At 40.0% G+C, this 17,066-nt stretch overlaps 3 protein-coding genes across 7 annotated transcripts; 2 read left to right on the plus strand and 1 right to left on the minus strand.

Moving 5' to 3' along the window:
- Positions 1 to 450: 450 nt before the first annotated feature.
- tmem216 (transmembrane protein 216) lies at positions 451 to 5,170 on the minus strand. 4 transcript variants are annotated; one of them, XM_088379001.1, is made up of 7 exons: positions 5,079 to 5,170; positions 2,369 to 2,454; positions 1,700 to 1,713; positions 1,527 to 1,620; positions 1,356 to 1,448; positions 648 to 849; positions 451 to 578 (listed from the first exon to the last, which is right to left on the minus strand). In XM_088379001.1, exons 2-7 carry the CDS (start codon positions 2,376 to 2,378, stop codon positions 563 to 565), a joined length of 429 nt encoding a protein of 142 aa, XP_088235127.1. In that variant the 5' UTR covers positions 2,379 to 2,454; positions 5,079 to 5,170; the 3' UTR covers positions 451 to 562. The 4 variants fall into 4 exon arrangements, with proteins under 4 accessions (XP_088235127.1, XP_088235116.1, XP_088235108.1 ...); XM_088378990.1 differs by lacking the exon at positions 5,079 to 5,170 and adding an exon at positions 2,970 to 3,010; XM_088378982.1 differs by lacking the exons at positions 1,700 to 1,713; positions 5,079 to 5,170 and adding an exon at positions 2,970 to 3,037.
- On the plus strand, positions 2,636 to 4,874 carry LOC148403754 (transmembrane emp24 domain-containing protein 9-like). The gene is made up of 5 exons (XM_088378968.1): positions 2,636 to 2,852; positions 3,189 to 3,289; positions 3,446 to 3,571; positions 3,647 to 3,793; positions 4,060 to 4,874. The coding sequence occupies exons 1-5, from the start codon at positions 2,651 to 2,653 to the stop codon at positions 4,207 to 4,209; spliced, it is 726 nt and encodes a 241-aa protein (XP_088235094.1). The 5' UTR covers positions 2,636 to 2,650; the 3' UTR covers positions 4,210 to 4,874.
- Positions 5,098 to 11,538, plus strand: b4galt7 (beta-1,4-galactosyltransferase 7). Of its 2 annotated transcripts, XM_088378948.1 has the most exons (7): positions 5,098 to 5,570; positions 6,715 to 6,753; positions 7,970 to 8,308; positions 8,506 to 8,731; positions 8,871 to 8,954; positions 9,046 to 9,150; positions 9,508 to 11,538. In XM_088378948.1, exons 1-7 carry the CDS (start codon positions 5,521 to 5,523, stop codon positions 9,661 to 9,663), a joined length of 999 nt encoding a protein of 332 aa, XP_088235074.1. In that variant the 5' UTR covers positions 5,098 to 5,520; the 3' UTR covers positions 9,664 to 11,538. The 2 variants fall into 2 exon arrangements, with proteins under 2 accessions (XP_088235074.1, XP_088235082.1); XM_088378956.1 differs by lacking the exon at positions 6,715 to 6,753 and having other exon boundaries at positions 5,100 to 5,570.
- The last annotated feature ends 5,528 nt before the right edge of the window (positions 11,539 to 17,066 follow it).

A 17,066-nucleotide genomic window follows, 5' to 3' on the forward strand; every position in this document is an offset into this window, starting at 1 on the left:
GAAACTCTAAAGATTCTCTGAGGACATTAACACTTCGTTTCTTCTGTCATTTTGATTTCTGCTTTGACCTAGGTCGTCTTAACTTCAGTCAAGCACTTTGCCGCCACCTGCTGTCTATTCGCACCACGTGTTCTGTGAATTTGTGGGGTCAATAGGTGATTTGTTGACATTCGGAAGATGGATGGATGGATGGATGGATGGATGGATGGATGGATGGATGGATGGATGGATGGATGGATGGATGGATGGATGGATGGATGGATGGATGGATGGATGGATGGATGGATGGATGGATGGATGGATGGATGGATGGATGGATGGATGGATGGATGGATGGATGGATGGATGGATGGATGGATGGATGGATGGATGGATGGATGGATGGATGGATGGATATAACAGATATTAGAAGAAAGACACAAGATGTTGTTAATAGAGACTATTGAGATATTGTGTTCAGATCTTTATTGGTTCTTTTGATAAAAAAGTAAAAATTTTAAGACGTGGGACAAAATTATGTACAAATGAAATTTGAAGTTTTTAATGTGATGCTTGGTTCGCTTCAGTAAACTTTGGATCTGTGGGACGTAAACGAACATTTTAGTGGGATTATATAAGCGGTTTTTTTTTTGGGGGGGGGGTCTCACCTTGCAAATGACGACAAGGCCAGCACACTTAGCAGGAACTGGAGACCATAGAAGCAGAGCAGCACCAAGCCCAGAAGGAACTCCAGGCGCAGCACAAACGTTTGCAGCAGCAAGAAGTAGATGGACAGCGTGATGCACGGCAAAAGCAGGAACAGAGACACGGCCGTTGTCACCGCGTGTTCGCACAGGTTGCCCTTCCATCCTGACACGCACACAACACCGCTCTTATCACCTGTCTCAATCGTCTTCATCCACATCAAGAACTTGATCTTTGAAGAACACTGGGAAAAGGCCAACGTGACCTTCAAATGGTTGCTTGTGGGTCTGTCTACTCATGTAAGACATGCTCAAATTGGTCTGAAGTGTGGTTTGGAAATTATTTAAATGACCCAACTGATTTGAAAATGGCTGTTTCCACCCAAGTTGTCAGACTTCTTGTCTTATTTTCAGTCATGGCTTCTTGGAATATTTTTTTGTCGGACAAGTCCACCAAAATTCAGTGTACATCAAACTGATTTAAGGGATTCATTTTTATTAAGAGTTGGTTTGCATTTTATGGCAAGTGAAACCTATTTTTGCGCATATGTAAGTCAATCAAATATCGTGATGGTTTCAAACAAGGTGGCTTTTGGAGTCTTACATGTTTGCCTTAATTCAAAATGTTCCTACCATGTCTCATTAATCAGTGAAAGGACTTGCAGCACCCACCATAGAAGATCCGCAGAATCTCTAAACCCAGAAAGAGAACCAGCAACACTACATCCAGTATCAGATTACTTGTCGGATAGGGTAGCAAGAGACCTGCAGAGAAGAAGCATAAAAATATCTTAAAGAAACTTGTTGATGCTCACAGTAGTTGAAGATTTGCAGACGGGCAACCTTTATAGATGAACATGAGCACATCTGCCAGGAAGAAAGCAGCAAAGTACCAGCAGTTGAGGTACAGAAGCACCTGCAGGGCAGTCGACGACAGCTGAGGGTGCGAGCAAGTCAAGGTCACGTGAACAAGGTCAAGCACACACACAATCGAAATGAAACCACGTGAAGGATACAATTGGTTGGTTACCTGTAGACAAACAATGACATCACAGTGAAAACGGCATGAGAAGCAATGTGCCTCGCTGTTACATTATTTTTAAGCTCAAACTTTATTTTATTGTTGACTGCAATGTAGTCATTTCACAAAATTAGCAAAACTATTAAAGCACGTTTTGGTATTTGTTTTAATTGTGCCAGGGTAACGCTTTTTTCTTCATACATTCAAATTCACGAAAAATAATTTAAATTGACGAATAATTAAATATATCTCAGAGTCTGCTATTTAAACATTGACTTCATTAAATGTTCTGAATCGGAACTTTTGACTTAAATGTTAAACTGTAGTTGTACTTTTAGCAAATCATTAATTACCTTCGCAAAACTGACGCAAAGCTAACTTAATTTGCCTGATAATGTCAGCTTCGGTACCGACAATTTAAACATTTGGTAGCTGGTGTTTATAAAGTTTCCAATCAATAATCTGAGTTTCGCTTTTATCTAAGCATTGCAGTTTAAGCAGTCTTACGTATTGCTCTTTACATAGATCACACTAAAAGGTAATCGCGTGGTAGCACTTTGCATGAACACATATCGTAACTGTAACTTCCAAAATATAAAATTAAATCCTTAATTTCTTGTGAATGGCGACATTTTTTGATCGGTTCAGAGATTGCGCTACTCACCGGGCGCCATTTCTGGTAACCCTGGAAACAGCTCGGCGGAAGTGGGCTTCTTCGCTTGTAGTACTTTGTTATTATACTGCTCTCTACTGTATGAAAGCGGCATTACTGGGTGTTTTTTTTTAAATGACGATTTTTACGATGTTTTTGTAATTATTATTTTTTTTTTATATATCCATGGGTGCCTCATTTGTTTTGATGCCAAGTGTTTAAGTTTTAACTTGAAAAAAAAAAAAGTAAAAAAATTGCGAAAGCGTTGATTGGCTAGGACGGAGGCTTTGGTTGATGTGGCACTGCCGCCTGTGCGCAGGCGCGGTAGCGCTCTCTCCTGACACTAAAATGGCGCCTGTCAGTTCGTGCTCGGCTCTGTTGTCGTTTTTCATTCTCAATATTTTTTACGGCTTCATCACCGCCTTGTACTTCCACATCGGAGAAACGGAGAAGAAATGTTTCATAGAAGAAATCCCAGATGAGACGATGATTATCGGTGAGTGCCTTCGAGACGGGGAAACGGCCTTGCTAATGCTAACATCTAACTTGCAAACTTTGACAATGTCGTTCATTCTCAAAGTTGCTCAACATTTCTTCAAGTGTGATTTAAAACCTGAAATTTCCGTCCAATGTTCCGTCATTTCACCTAGCAATACTTGAGATGTAAATTTATTTCAAAATACAAATGTTACCCATAAAGTTGTTTTAGACTAAGTTGGAAGCTTTGATTGATCTTTACTGTGATGCACACTCGGTGGGATCTTACGTCATGTGTTTGTGACAAAAAGAAGAGTTATCATGTAATGTAGACATGAATCCCATGTGTTTGCAGGCAACTATAGGACTCAGCTGTACGACAAACACAAAGAAGAATATCTGCCAGCCACTCAGGGTCTGGGCATGTTTGTGGAGGTCAAAGACCCCGATGAGAAGGTTTGTAGGATAGACATACTTTGTTGTTGAGACACACGTGACAAGTCAGACAGTCAACGGTGCTCGGACAGCATTCTGAGCGGCTAAATAATCGGTTGGGCAGGCCACGGCTAGGTCTCCACTTTTTTTCAAATGTATTTATTTATTTTTTGGTAGGTGATAATGTCTCGACAATACGGCTCTGAGGGAAGGTTCACCTTCACATCTCACACGCCCGGAGAACATCAGATCTGCCTGCACTCTAACTCATCTAAGTTCTCCCTCTTCGCCGGAGGCATGCTGGTGAGGATGCGCCACAGAATGTGCCCCCACTTCTGCATCCATTTGTTTTGAGCGGTGTTTGCTGCTTGCCTGCAGAGGGTCCACCTGGACATCCAGGTGGGCGAGCACGCCAACAACTACGCCGAAATCGCCGCCAAAGACAAACTATCAGAACTGCAGCTGCGGGTCAGGCAGCTGGTGGAGCAGGTGGACCAGATCCAAAAGGAGCAGAACTACCAGAGGGTGAGTTGTGATAAGAAATCTTGGATAAGGGTTTCAAACTAGGGTTAGGGTGTCAAACGAGGGTTGGGGTTTCAAAGTAGTTTAAAACGAGGGTTAGGGTTTCAAACTATAAGTAGTTTAAAAAAACTTGATTTCATTTTTGACCCACTTATGCAGCTCAGGGTTAAGATGATACTGGATCATACACAAATGGTGAAAAAGGAAGACTTTTTGGATCATCCCCCAGGTGACTTTCTGTTACAGTGATGTTCATGTGTATCCTGCAGTTCCGGGAGGAGCGCTTCCGCCAGACCAGCGAGAGCACCAACCAACGCGTCCTGTGGTGGTCTATTGTGCAGACCCTGATTCTGGTGGCCATCGGCATCTGGCAGATGAGACACCTCAAGAGCTTCTTCGAGGCCAAGAAGCTGGTGTAAAATCTCGTGTGTGTGTGAGTGCAACTTGGGGTGTGCTCCAAGTCTATAAAGAGATGCAGTATAGTGCGGGGATGCTGTGCACAAAAGTTACTTGAGACCATTGCTAATATTTATGATTTCCTTTTGGACGGAAGTATTTGGATTATCCAATGAAATGTGAAGCAGGCCCACGGCATCGCGTACTGACGGATTCCTATTTCAAAAGTCGACGTTGACGACTTAGTCATACATTGTGCTGCATGTGTGACATCACGTGTGATCACTGCACATTTGAACTTGTGTCAAACTATTTCATTTTAGAGTTATACCCCCCCCACCCAAAAAAAGTATGAGTTTTAACAAATGAAAAGTGAATAACGAGTTACTGCATCCAGTGTGAATGTCCACTTTTTTTCTGTTTTTAGCGTGCTCGACATTTCAGCTATGCAGAAAGGAAGTTGAATTTGTCAGTCGTGTGACACTGTCATATTTTTATGGATATTTGTGTCAAAATGTAATTAATGAAAATACATTTTTTTTGTGTCGTTCTACATTCATCTTTAAAGGTTAGCCCAGTTTGGTTTTTAAGAGAAAACCATTTCTTTTTAAATAATTTTGCTTCCAATAAAATTTGATATTAAATGCACTGATTCAAAAAATGTTCGAATAAAGTCTATTGATCATTAGAGTGGCAATGCAAAGTAATTTTAGGTGCAGCGAGACGTAAAAGCGTTTTGAATCTCCGCTGTAATCGTTTTTGTTGGCGAGAAATTGCGTTGTTACCTAATTGGGTTGGGATAATTATGTGTGCTTTGTTTCCGCTCAACCAGGTAGTCATGTTTTGTTTTTGTTTTTTTTTTATAGCAGGTAGTCAATTGAGTGTCCGGTACCTTTTCAAATTGCCTCGGAACCAACAATTGGATGCTTTGTTTCCGCTGAAGCAGGAAGTAAGTCGAACTCAATCACATTCAACTCTTAAAGGGTTGTTTTGTGTCTTTTCAAGAGGAAAAATCATAAAAACATTTTTTGACCGCTCACCTAAGTTGGTGACGTGTCTGTTTTAAACGCGCTCGTAGCGTGTTACGTCGCCAGCTTCTCACGATCAGCATCGCGTAGCTCAACGCAGGCATGCTACATGCTAATGCTACATTCTACGTGTCCACCCATTAAACGAGAGGACTCCGCCGACACGAGCGACTCTTGGCCGGGCGAAAAGAATTGCTCATTACTGGACGAGTTGAAATGAAGTCCGATTACACGTGAGCTACTCTCAGCATGGCGGATATTATGGACTCACCCGAGAGATTAAAAAAGTAAACTTGAAGAAGCACGATGTTCTCATCGAGGAGGAAACCTGTGCTGTACTTTAAGGAGGAGAGAAGGTAAATTTCATGTAAACCCAACCTCACGTCAACTATATATCAATTAACAGAGATGGGGACTCGAGTCACTGTGACTTAGACTCGAGCCGCTGTTTTAATGACTTGTGACTTGACTTGACAAAAATAAAAAAAAACTTGAGACTCGACGTGGAAGTTAAAGACTCGGGACTTGACTTGACTTGGGACACGATGACTTGAATGACTTCAGTGTTATTTAGTTTATGTTTTCATTTTGAATATAAAATGAATAATACATTTTAGAAAGTAATATCGATAACACGGTAGGAGCGCAGGCTGAGAATGGCGTTGTGATGATTGGATCGCTACTCTGTCAATCAACAGTCGTGATTTACTGTCAATCTAATCAGTCGTGCCCTCTCTCTAGAATCACGCCCCTTTATATCAGACATGCAGCGGGAGCGGTACCTTCGGCTATCGGAATTACCTTTAGGACTGCAAAAGACGGACAGCACAGTGCACGATAAGCAACAGAAACATTTCAGACAGCCAGACGACAACTCCAAACTTTGTCCGTTTGAAGTGTATAGAGCTCTGGTGGCTCCAGATGTTACAGATGAAACAAAATGTTTCTAATGCTCTTTAATGTGTTTCTACTTTCACATTTTTTCAGATTATTTTTTCATATTTGCAACTCAAATGTGTCAGACACTGTCGGAAGACGTTCATTTGTTTTGATTGAGCTGTCAATCATTGTATGAGGTAATTTCTTTTTTGTTTGATTCCATGGTGTATTTTACTGAATATCAGTAATTACAGTGCAAATCCAAATTATTGTCATATTTTTTAAACAGGTTAGACACATTGGACAATGATGGTTACTTAAAGTTACTTATAGCTTGTCTTTTCACGTTACTAAAATCAGATTCTGCGGGTAAAATTGCAATAATAAGGTGACTTGACTTGGACTTGACTTGACCTATTTCAGGACTTGACTTGGACTTGACATGACCTATTTAGGACTTGACTTGACTTGCCCAAGAAAAAAATGACTTGGGACTTACTTGAGACTTGAAGGTTAAGACTTGAGCCTCACTTGAGACTTGCACATGTGTGATTTGGTCCCATCTCTGTCAATTAATATATTGAACTGGACATTTTCCCTAATCAAATGAATTGTTTGAAGAAACGGCAGTGCCAAATTTGCAGACCGGAAAGACAAAGAGTAAGTGAAAGAATGAGTGGAATTCCACACAAACTTGTCATTTGTACTCTGCAACATCTTTATACAGTGCTTCTCAAACGTTTACACCTAAAACAAGTAATTACCTCTCCAATTACATTCCTTAAACGTGCATTTAATATTATTAGGCGCTGTGACATGCACGTTGTGGATATGTTATGAATCACTTTTTTATAGGTAAGAACAAATACATTAAAAAGCTTAAAACCATTCTAAAGATTCAATGCGATTTATATGTCGAGTCGAGATGCGAATACGTCGCATCCAAAAGCAGTCATTGATTTTCGTTTTTGTTTAAATCTGAGTCTTGCACTAATCATTTAAGAGACCACACTTTGAGAAGCACTGTCTTAATCCCGTCACAAAATAATACAAATTAATATGAAGCTTGATTTTGTGCAAAAAAACTTTTTTTTTTTTCTTTCTTTAAATGAGACCACCTGATGTGTGTGAGCATGTCAATAAATGTGGCTTCTTGCACCACAAGCATTCTTTCCAAATCAACTAAAATGTTTTTAAATAAAATGATGACAGATTATAGAGGAGCTTTGACTCCCAGTGAAACAATACATTGCTTGCTGGAACAATAAAAATGATTGTTGAACTTGACTTAAAGCATGTGCATTCAATTGCTGTGAATTGTGTTGTGTTAGCTTTCAGCTAATTTCTTGGGAGTGAAATCGAGTGCACTTTATATCTAATCAGTTAACTTGATGCTGCTTATATTTGAACCAGTGTTTCTAATAAGTCTGTGTTACTTCACAAAAACGTATGTTTTCCAAACAGGCTAGGGTAGCAATTAAAATAATATCTTAAATCTTTCTGCTGTGATGTTCTTGTCAATCCATTGTTACATCGTGAAAAAAATGTTTTCCTTCAAACACTGTTTCCATATAATTTTATTTGTATTCACTGACAATTCTGTTAATCTGATTGAAGAAGGACTTTTGTGTCTTTGAGTTGGATAAGAATGAGTCTAAGCCATATTGAACATGTGTTAAAAAAAAAATTGAATTATATAGTCTGTTTATTTTTTGCTACCAAAAACAATAGCGTACAGGAAAATATAAATTGGGTTTTCTTTAACGGTCATCAAGATATAAGGTAACGTAACGTGATACAGACTTATAAGCGACGCTGTGTATTTTTTGTTTTTTAAGTAATTATGCTGACGTAGTCATGCTGCTTGTGTGTTCAGGTTAGCGTGGGGCCGCTGTACAGTGTACAAGCTGTTCGGCCTTTGCGTGCTGCTGCTGCTTGCGTCTCTGCTGTGGCTGCAGCTCAGCTGTTCAGCGGACCTGGCCGCCACCTCGTCGCAGCGGGATGGACGCCACCCGGAGCAGCCGCCCCCTTTGTGCCGGTCCGATAGCCACCAGCGAGATGAGTCGACGTGGGGTCCTCACAAGATGGCGCTGTTGGTGCCCTTCCGCGAGCGCTTCGATGAGCTGCTAGTTTTTGTGCCCTTCATGCACGCCTTCCTCAACAAGAAGAAGATTGCACACCAGATCCTCATCATCAACCAGGTGGACCACTACAGGTGAGACGCTGCCGTGTCTCGAGTTGTGGCCGGGCTTCAGTTATTGTGTGGAGAAATCCAGAAACTCGTTTTAGGAGCCCGTACGCAAGTGTCATCCAACCTCACCGCGTGGCGAAAGGCTTCATTTGTTAGCTCTTCCAGTAGAGCTCAAAGATGGAGCACAACCTGGTGACAGCATGTCTTGCGGTGGCCGGCAGATTCAACCGGGCTTCGCTGATCAACGTGGGCTACCTGGAGAGCCCCAACGACACGGACTACCTGGCCATGCACGATGTGGACCTGCTGCCTCTTAACGACGCGCTGAACTACGGGTTCCCAGCTGACGGGCCCTTCCACGTGGCATCCCCAGAGCTTCACCCCCTCTACCATTACAGGACCTACGTGGGTGGCATCCTGCTGCTCACCAAGAAGCATTACCAAATGGTAATCACCAGCATGAGGAATTTCACGTTTTAACCTCATCAATTTTGCATTTGTGACACGACCAATTTTACATTATGGAGTGATATAGTTGCCGTTTAAATGCTTGTTAATTTTTCATTTTAACCAATTATTTGCGCAGTGCAACGGGATGTCCAATCGTTTCTGGGGTTGGGGCCGTGAGGACGACGAGTTTTACAGACGTCTACGAAAGGCAGGCTTGCAGGTGGGTGGTGTGTCTCTTCAAAATAAATGCTGGTAGGTTTTTTTGGTTGTTGTTTTTTCTTTCACATCCAAGCTGTAATGCCAATGTACAGCTGTTCCGGCCGAGCAACATCACCACAGGATACGAAACTTTCCTGCACGTGCATGACTCGGCCTGGCGCAAACGGGACCAGAAGCGAGTGGCGGCTCAGAAGCAGGTTGGTCACGGCATGCACTCAAGAGACAAAAATTAGTGTTTAGAACATTATTTTATTGTTACCTAATAATTGGATGGTTACTGGTCAACATAACATTTTCTCAGATTAAAAACAAAAATAATTAGACCAATGTCATTTGGATACAGTGAGTGTAAGACAAATTGAAACTTCTCTCGGACTGATTTTGTTTTTTCGTCTTGGCACACACACACGCACACATACGCCCTCATGCGTAAATCAAACTCACGATGTCAGCACACAAGACAGGCAAATGTTACCCCCGACACCATCAGCGACCCTCCTCTCGGATGTCTTTAGCAAGCCAACTTTAATAGGAAATATTTTTGTGGCTTACAGGAGCAGTTCAAAGTAGATCCTGAAGGGGGCCTCAGCAACCTGCGCTACCAAGTGGAATCCCGCCAGGAGCTGACTATAGGGGGCGCTCCCTGTACAGTCATCAATACCAGGCTGGAGTGCGACCAAGACCAGACCCCCTGGTGCCTCCTCATGTAGGACACGCAGGCAAAGTAATCGTGTCTTTTATTTTGGATAGCTCTTGAACAAAAAGCAGTTGAAGCACAATTTGGCTGCGTTGGGAATGCCTCTCTTCCTACTTCTGAAATAATTATTTGGTGTTGGGACTATGTTGTAAATGGTGGCGATCCTCCAAATCAAGTTTCCCAACCTTTAGTGGGTGTTTGAATACAAAATCTATCACCCCCCCCCCCACACACACACACACACATACACACTCAAAGAAAATATATACTTGAGATAATAGTAAGACGGCGTGTTAGTGTCACACAACAAGAAACAAAATACAAGATTTAAAGTCATCCTGGTGAGATTAAAAGTCAACATGATGACTTTAAATATCATGAGGACTTGAAGGGTCAACTTGGTGACGTACATTGACCATCGACCATGTTTGGGGGATAAAGGCTGAATATCAAAACTGCAATTTACCAAACTAGGGGTGCAATTTCCTCCTGTGGAATGTAGACTTGTGATTTCATGTTTGGATATATCCTGGCTTCACATGTTGTCTGAACGTCCTACTTCAAGATCCTCTTGAAAACTATGATGACTTTAAATCTGGTGATGACGACATGAAATCTCATTTTCGTGATTCCCAACACAGCCTTAAATTGAGTGTAAGAGGAGCAAGCCGTAAGTGGCGCCGTTGCTTTTGCTATGGCCAGACGCTGTGCAACGTGCTGATTCTTGTCACCGCTACAGCAAACGTTTTTTTTTTTTTTTTGGGGTGGGGGGATCTTTCAAATGGTAGTTTTCGTGTTTTCATTATTTTTAGCAAAATGTTTTTAAAAATGGATTCCTTGTCAAGAAAAAGTACAATATTAGTCAAAAAGGATCACATTTAAAAAATGGTAAAAGAAAATTATTTAAAAAAAGAATAATACCTATTAAAAATGTGTATGAAAATTGTCTTATTACAATTTGTTTTTTGCGTTAATTACACATTGCTTGCACTCCAAATTATCCATGTAATATATTAATGTACTGATTCTGTTTGTGTTAAATTAGCTCATTAAATCACAGCTTGATTGCTTGTCCATAAATAAAATTTGATTAAAAAAAGTAAATATTGGATACATTGAAAATAACAATAAAGATCAGTAATTTTTATAATAATTTCTTTGTATAGTTTAGTTTTCCAAAATATGGTTAGTTATTTTTTCATTTTTAATCTTAACTAGTCAGTTAATTTCTCTTTAGTAATATGTTGTAAATGTTTTTAAATACAACTTTTTTTTTAATTTTTGTTAAATAAGTGGTTGGTCAATTAACTTAAGTAAAAAAATGAGTGTCTATTATTAAAATAAAATCATTTTCTACATTATTTTATTTAAGTTTAATTTGTTTTCCACTAAGAAAATGTCCCTAAGCATTTTTATTTATTTTCCATTTGTCAGGTTCTAATTTTAAAATTCATTTATTGTGAAGAATAAAAAGTAAACATGATGGTAAAATAAAATATTTTCATACACATTTTGTATTTAATTAAATATTAGTTTTATCAATTGCAGTTTTATCCGAATAATAAAGACCAACAACAATAAACACCTCTGATGTGGGTTACTTAAGCCAAACGTGGCCCCTGAGCACAAAAGTTTACACAGCCCAAGTTTCTTTCATTTCTGTTTTTGTTACTCAGTGTTGACAGAAAATCGCATCAAATGAAAGAAATGCAATGGAATTATTTAAATGCTTTATTTTTCCTATTTATAAGTGCTTTTTTAAACTGTAGTTTTGCTTGAGGAACTCCACAGACGGACGCCCTGCAAGACGATGATGTCACTGAACGATTATATCGTAGCTCTCATTTGCCATTTTGTTGGGAATAAACGGTACCTGTATAATATTTCATTATTCTGTCTACTTTTTGATCTTCGGTACTTTCACATTCTCAATTGACTGGAACTTCTATCTGGGAGGCTCTTTTTCTTTTTTCTTTTTTTTTTTTTTGCTGTTGTTGTTTGGTTACATATTGTTGAGCGCTTAGCCGATTCTATTATATGTAAATTTACCATTTTTCTTGAAACAGTAAATCAATTCTGTTCACTGTTCTGCTCTTTTACCACTAGATAGAGCTCTGGCTCCATTCAATCCAATTTGTGGCTCTCTTGCAATGACTTATTTTTCTTTTACGTTCCCCAAAATTCACCCAAACTCCAAGTTTTCCATTTCAAATAAAAGGCGTCACACACTAGCGACGATGAACCTGGCCAGTGACCTAAAAACAAGCAAATGCTTCTTATGTTTCTTTAAATTTAAGGTGTCTCGTGGTGTCTGACAGTGGTCCAGTGTTGTTGTAAACTTTTCATTTCTGACCTGACTTAGTAAGTACCAGTGACTAAGTTGACTAGTAATGTCTGACAGTGGCCCAGGAATTTCTATGCTCGACTAATGATGTCTAAAATGGTGGCCCTGTAGTCAACTACTCATGTCTGAAAGGGAGTCTACGTTGTCTTCTAAGTTGACTTGTCATGTCTGACATTGGCTAAGTGTTTCCTGAAGTTGATTAGTAATGTCTGACGGGAGTTATGAGTTTCTCACATTCTTGTCATAGTTGTAGTACAGGTGGTAATTAGTGTGTGCGTCTGTTGGGGTGTTGATTTGCTAATAGCTAACTATTAGCTAGCTATTAGCTACCCCCCACCGCCCGTCCCCAAATCCCCCAAGGTCTGGTGATTTCTCAGGGAGCTTTCTGGAAGTTGCGTGACTGTTGACACTTTTGGCCTCGGGGCTGACACGTTGTTTTTTTATGAGAATTTGTCACAATTATATACTTGAGCTGAGAGTAGCCCTGCAGCCATCATACTCAAACGATGCTCACCGATGCACACACGCCTACATCTACAAATCATGGATCAGTTCGACATAGATTTTGTCTACGTACGTAGACATAGCTAAGTGGGGTCTTCATGTCGGTAAATGTCTCAAGGCTGAAACAGTCACGGTTTAAGTCCTATTTTTGATCATTTCAAACTCGAGGCACTCAATGTCCTTATTGACCTTCACAAACGATGGCAGCCCAAACTTTTTGTGTCACGCTCAAGATATGATACACACGCTCATAAAAATGTGTTTAAACTCTGGGTTTAGATGCATAATTGATCCCAAGCATATGCACTTTTTTTTTTTTTTTTTTTATACAATCGGAAAAACGACATGCAATTTTTCTGACATGTTTACAAATTCATACATCAGAAATTGCCACCTGCTATTGTAAATGCAAAATGGCTCCTTCATTCTGGCACTTACAGATCCCTTTGGTGGACTGCAATAAGTAAGACTTGTAGAAGAATTTAAAGCAGGAACTCTGAAGACACCAAGTAGTGATGTGCAGTTAGATCTTTTAAGTGAACTGAATCCTTAGAATCAGTTCATTCAAAATGTTCGTTCAAACGAATCGTTCAACGAATCTTTCCCCCCCCCACACACACACACACAGATCGTTTTTTTTTTAACTTCAATAACATACACGACTAAGCAATACACCAGACAAAAAACAATCGAGTAATCAACGGATCAGTCAGTGAACGTGTTGCGTCTCCTGGTGTGAACTATGTAAGCCAGAATGTAGATTTACGATTTGCCAAGGAAAGAAAGAACCACTCACTGAAACGCCACTTCTTGTATGCAGCATGAAGGGATGCGCCGTTATGCAACAACGGGGAGATTATGCTTCTCTTTGGGTAATCTTGATTTTTATAATATTTTTTAATAAACATTTATGTTAAAACTTGTCTGGCGTCTTGTTCCTTGTTTTCATATTCGCCAATTAAAACATAAAAATCCGACATTTGGTTAACTGCTTTATATGACAATATGTGTAGGTACCCTACACCAGTGTTTCCCAACCTTTTTTGAACGAATCGTTCACTCGCGAGCCAACACTAACAGCAACGCACAGATAAATTGAGTATGTGCCGATGCCACAACATGAAATCTCAAAATTCTCCAATTTGCCACGCATGCACGATTAGCCTTGCGGAAACTGACCTGTGGTTTGGTAATCCTGTTACAATTCGCTCGGTATTTAATGTTGGACAATTTCCCACGGAACATCTCTCACGTGACACCGGTGTGCCGCGGCACACTGGTTGGGAAACACTGCCCTACACGAGGTTAAAAAAAATAAATGAAAAATAAATAAAGGGTTGGCGTGCACTGTTTTTTACGAGCGATGTGCATTGCAGTTCTGAATGTTTAGAATCGGTTCACTCAAAAGGTTTGTTCAAAAGAATCGTTCATCGAATCATTCGCTACACTTTCTTATTTATTATTATTATTATTATTATTATTATTATTATTTTTTTACCTCGTGTAGTCTACCTATTGAAGTGTCCATGAGGTGTACCTACTCACAGGCCACTTCATTAGGGAAAAATCATGGTCAAAGCTTCACGGAAAGTGAAAAGTGCCACACCCGCCCTCACCCCCACTTCCTGATTGGCTGTTTGATCTGTGACGTCATTCAGACACTCTATTACAGGGGTGTCCAAGTCCAGTCCTCGAGGGCCGCATTCCTCCATGTTTTCCAAGTTGCCCTCGTTAAACACACCTGATTCAATGATCAGGCTCCTGCAGAATGTGAGAATGAACTGAAAGTCCCAATGATCGTGAGCAGCAAGGGGGGGGCCCATTTCAACCCCTTACACTGAGTGCCAAGCAGGGAAGAAATGGGTATCATTGTTATAGTCACTGGTATGACTCGGCAGGGTTTGAACCCACAACCTCCCAATCTCAGGGCGGACACTCTCCTCTTAGGCCACTGAGCTGGTAAGCACTTGTATCGTAGTATAACACTTATAGTCGTTTTTAAATAACGTGTATACCTATATACGCCTAAATATTGTTATCCAATATATCTACTGCAATTTCACATTAGATTGCTGTTTTGGAATTTGCTTTTAATATTATTATTCAAATTTGACTCTAACAGTTGACGACTTGAAAATAATCCCATTTGCATGAACTGTTTAGGAAAATGAGAGAAAATTTGATTTGCATAATGATTTGGAAGGCAATGTGATGGCTGTTGCCACAACTTTCTCGCATTTCCCACAAACTACACAACCAAAACTGGCTACTGCGCCCACTTGCTTTTGAATGGCTCAACAGTACATATCCTACCGATATTTTCTTTCTGAAAATCAAGTCATTTGATTGATATTCCTTTCAACTTTTCTGAAGCTGCTATTTTCATTTTGGGATATGCCCTTACAAATGCATCTTGGCGCTAGTGTTGGCTCGTGAGTGAAAGATTATTTCAAAAGAACGAATTTTTTTTCAGTGAACGAGAGTGAAAAAGTGAGTTTTTCAGTTCATATGACTTCAACCAGTAGGTGTCGGTAATGCGCATGGAAGCTGGTGCCACCTCGCCGTAAAACAAAACGAAGAAGAAAATGACATAACTTCCTGTTCAAACTGCATTTCCCGTTCACAAAACTGAACAGATCTGTGAGTGAAAGAGTCAGTGAGTGAGTGATTTGCATTTCCAGTTCATCGCGAGAACGGATCACTGAGGAAACGAATCCTGACTTTCCCGTTCGCGAACGAGTTAATGGGTGAACTGCCGTCCCGTGCATCAACGGATCAGTCAGTGAACGTGTTGCGTCTCCCTCCTGGCGTGAACTACGTAAGCCAGAATGTAGATTTACGATTTGCCAAGGAAAGAAAGAACCACTCACTGAAACACCACTTCTTCTATGCACGTCTTCTCCAAGCTAACGGCTAACTTTATTGCATGAAGGGATGCACAGTTATGCAACAACGGGGAGATTATGCTTCTCTTCGGGTAATCTTGATTTTTATAACACTTATAGTAGTTTTTAAATAACGTGTATGCATACATACGCCTAAATATTGCTATCCAATATATGTACTGCAATTTCACATTAGATTGCTGGTTTGAAATTTACTTTTAATAATATATATATATATATTTTAAATAAACATTTGTTTTGACTTGTCTGGTGTTTTATTCCTTGTTTTTGTATTCGCCAATTAAAACATAAAAATCAAACATTTGGTTAACTGCTTTATGTGAATATGTGTTTTACGTTGTTATAGGAGTTGGTGTCCCCCAAAATAACAAATGTCGGCATAACGGATGTTTTTTTTTCAAACTTTTATTCAAACACAAACACATTCGATATAATAACACCATCAACTACAATCCAACAAATACAAAATTAAAACATCAATGTCGGCATAACGTGTGTCGGCTGTCATAGCAGCAACAGTGTCTGTCACTCACACGTGAATCTTTGCGAACGAACCTGAAAATGGCGGTGTACCTAGTGCCAAAAGTCCCAATGATCGTGAGCAGCAGGGGGAGGCCCCATTTCAACCCCTTACACTGAGTGCCAAGCAGGGAAGAAATGGGTATCATTGTTATAGTCACTGGTATGACTCGGCAGGGGTTTGAACCCACAACCTCCCAATCTCAGGGCGGACACTCTCCTCTTAGGCCACTGAGCTGGTAAATACTTCTATCGTAGTATAACACTTATAGTCGTTTTTAAATAACGTGTATAGCCATATACGCCTAAATATTGTTATCCAATATATCTACTGCAATTTCACATTAGATTGCTGGTTTGGAATTTGCATTTAATATTATTATTTTAAATAAACATTTATGTTGAAACTTGTCTGGCGTCTTATTCCTTGTTTTTATATTCGCCAATTAAAACATAAAAATCAGACATTTGGTTAACTGCTTTGTATGACAAAATGTGTAGGTACACTACACGAGGTTAAAAAAAAAGAGAATAAATAAATAAAGGGTTAATTGCACAACAAAAGCATTTCCTCGCACCTGGGATCGAACCAAGCTCTTGCCGAGCGAGAGCCCGAGTCACTAACCAGCGTGCTGTTTCGGCCGGCAGGCTACAGTAGCTTGCACTGTTTTGTACGAGCGATGTGTATTCCAGTTCTTTTGAGTGAATTGAATCTTTAGAATCGGTTCACTCAAAATATTTGTTCAAAAGAATCGTTGTCTGGTGTTTTATTCCTTGTTTCTTTACTCGCCAGTTAAAACATAAAAATCAGCTTAATCATGCTTTATATGGCAATATGTGTACACTACACAAGGTTTTAAAAAAAAGAATAAATAAATAAAGCACAACAAGGTAAATTCTCGCTCCTGGGATCGAACCAAGTTTTTACCGAGCAAGAGCTCCAATCAGTCGGCTATTTCGACCGGCAGTTAGGGGTAGGGTTACAGCTAAGGTTGGAGTTAGGGTTAGAGCTGGGGTTAGGGGTTAGAGCTAGGGTTAGAATTAGGGTTAGAGCTAGGGTTAGAACTAGGGTTAGAGCTAGGATTAGACCTAGGGTTAGAGCCAGGGGTTAGGTTTAGAGCTAGGGTTAGGGTTAGAGCTAAG

This window comes from Syngnathus floridae, chromosome 1 (assembly GCF_059516105.1).
Source record: "Syngnathus floridae isolate MCC-2025c chromosome 1, RoL_Sflo_1.0, whole genome shotgun sequence".
Lineage (NCBI taxonomy): Eukaryota > Metazoa > Chordata > Actinopteri > Syngnathiformes > Syngnathidae > Syngnathus > Syngnathus floridae.

What these genes read in the sequence shown, in the direction of transcription:
- LOC148403754 (XM_088378968.1), top strand. Translation starts at nt 2,651, where the DNA reads ATGTGGCACTGCCGCCTGTGCGCAGGCGCGGTAGCGCTCTCTCCTGAC. An exon ending in AGATGAGACGATGATTATCG is followed by an intron (nt 2,853 to 3,188) that starts GTGAGTGCCTTC and finishes ATGTGTTTGCAG; the next exon opens with GCAACTATAGGACTCAGCTG. An exon ending in AGGAGCAGAACTACCAGAGG is followed by an intron (nt 3,794 to 4,059) that starts GTGAGTTGTGAT and finishes TGTATCCTGCAG; the next exon opens with TTCCGGGAGGAGCGCTTCCG.
- tmem216 (XM_088378982.1), bottom strand. Translation starts at nt 2,997, where the DNA reads ATGACGGAACATTGGACGGAAATTTCAG. An exon ending in ACATTGGACGGAAATTTCAG is followed by an intron (nt 2,455 to 2,969) that starts GTTTTAAATCAC and finishes GCTTTCATACAG; the next exon opens with TAGAGAGCAGTATAATAACA. An exon ending in GTTACCAGAAATGGCGCCCG is followed by an intron (nt 1,621 to 2,368) that starts GTGAGTAGCGCA and finishes TCGCACCCTCAG; the next exon opens with CTGTCGTCGACTGCCCTGCA.
- b4galt7 (XM_088378948.1), top strand. Translation starts at nt 5,521, where the DNA reads ATGTTCTCATCGAGGAGGAAACCTGTGCTGTACTTTAAGGAGGAGAGA. An exon ending in AACCAGGTGGACCACTACAG is followed by an intron (nt 8,309 to 8,505) that starts GTGAGACGCTGC and finishes GGTGGCCGGCAG; the next exon opens with ATTCAACCGGGCTTCGCTGA. An exon ending in CCAAGAAGCATTACCAAATG is followed by an intron (nt 8,732 to 8,870) that starts GTAATCACCAGC and finishes TTATTTGCGCAG; the next exon opens with TGCAACGGGATGTCCAATCG.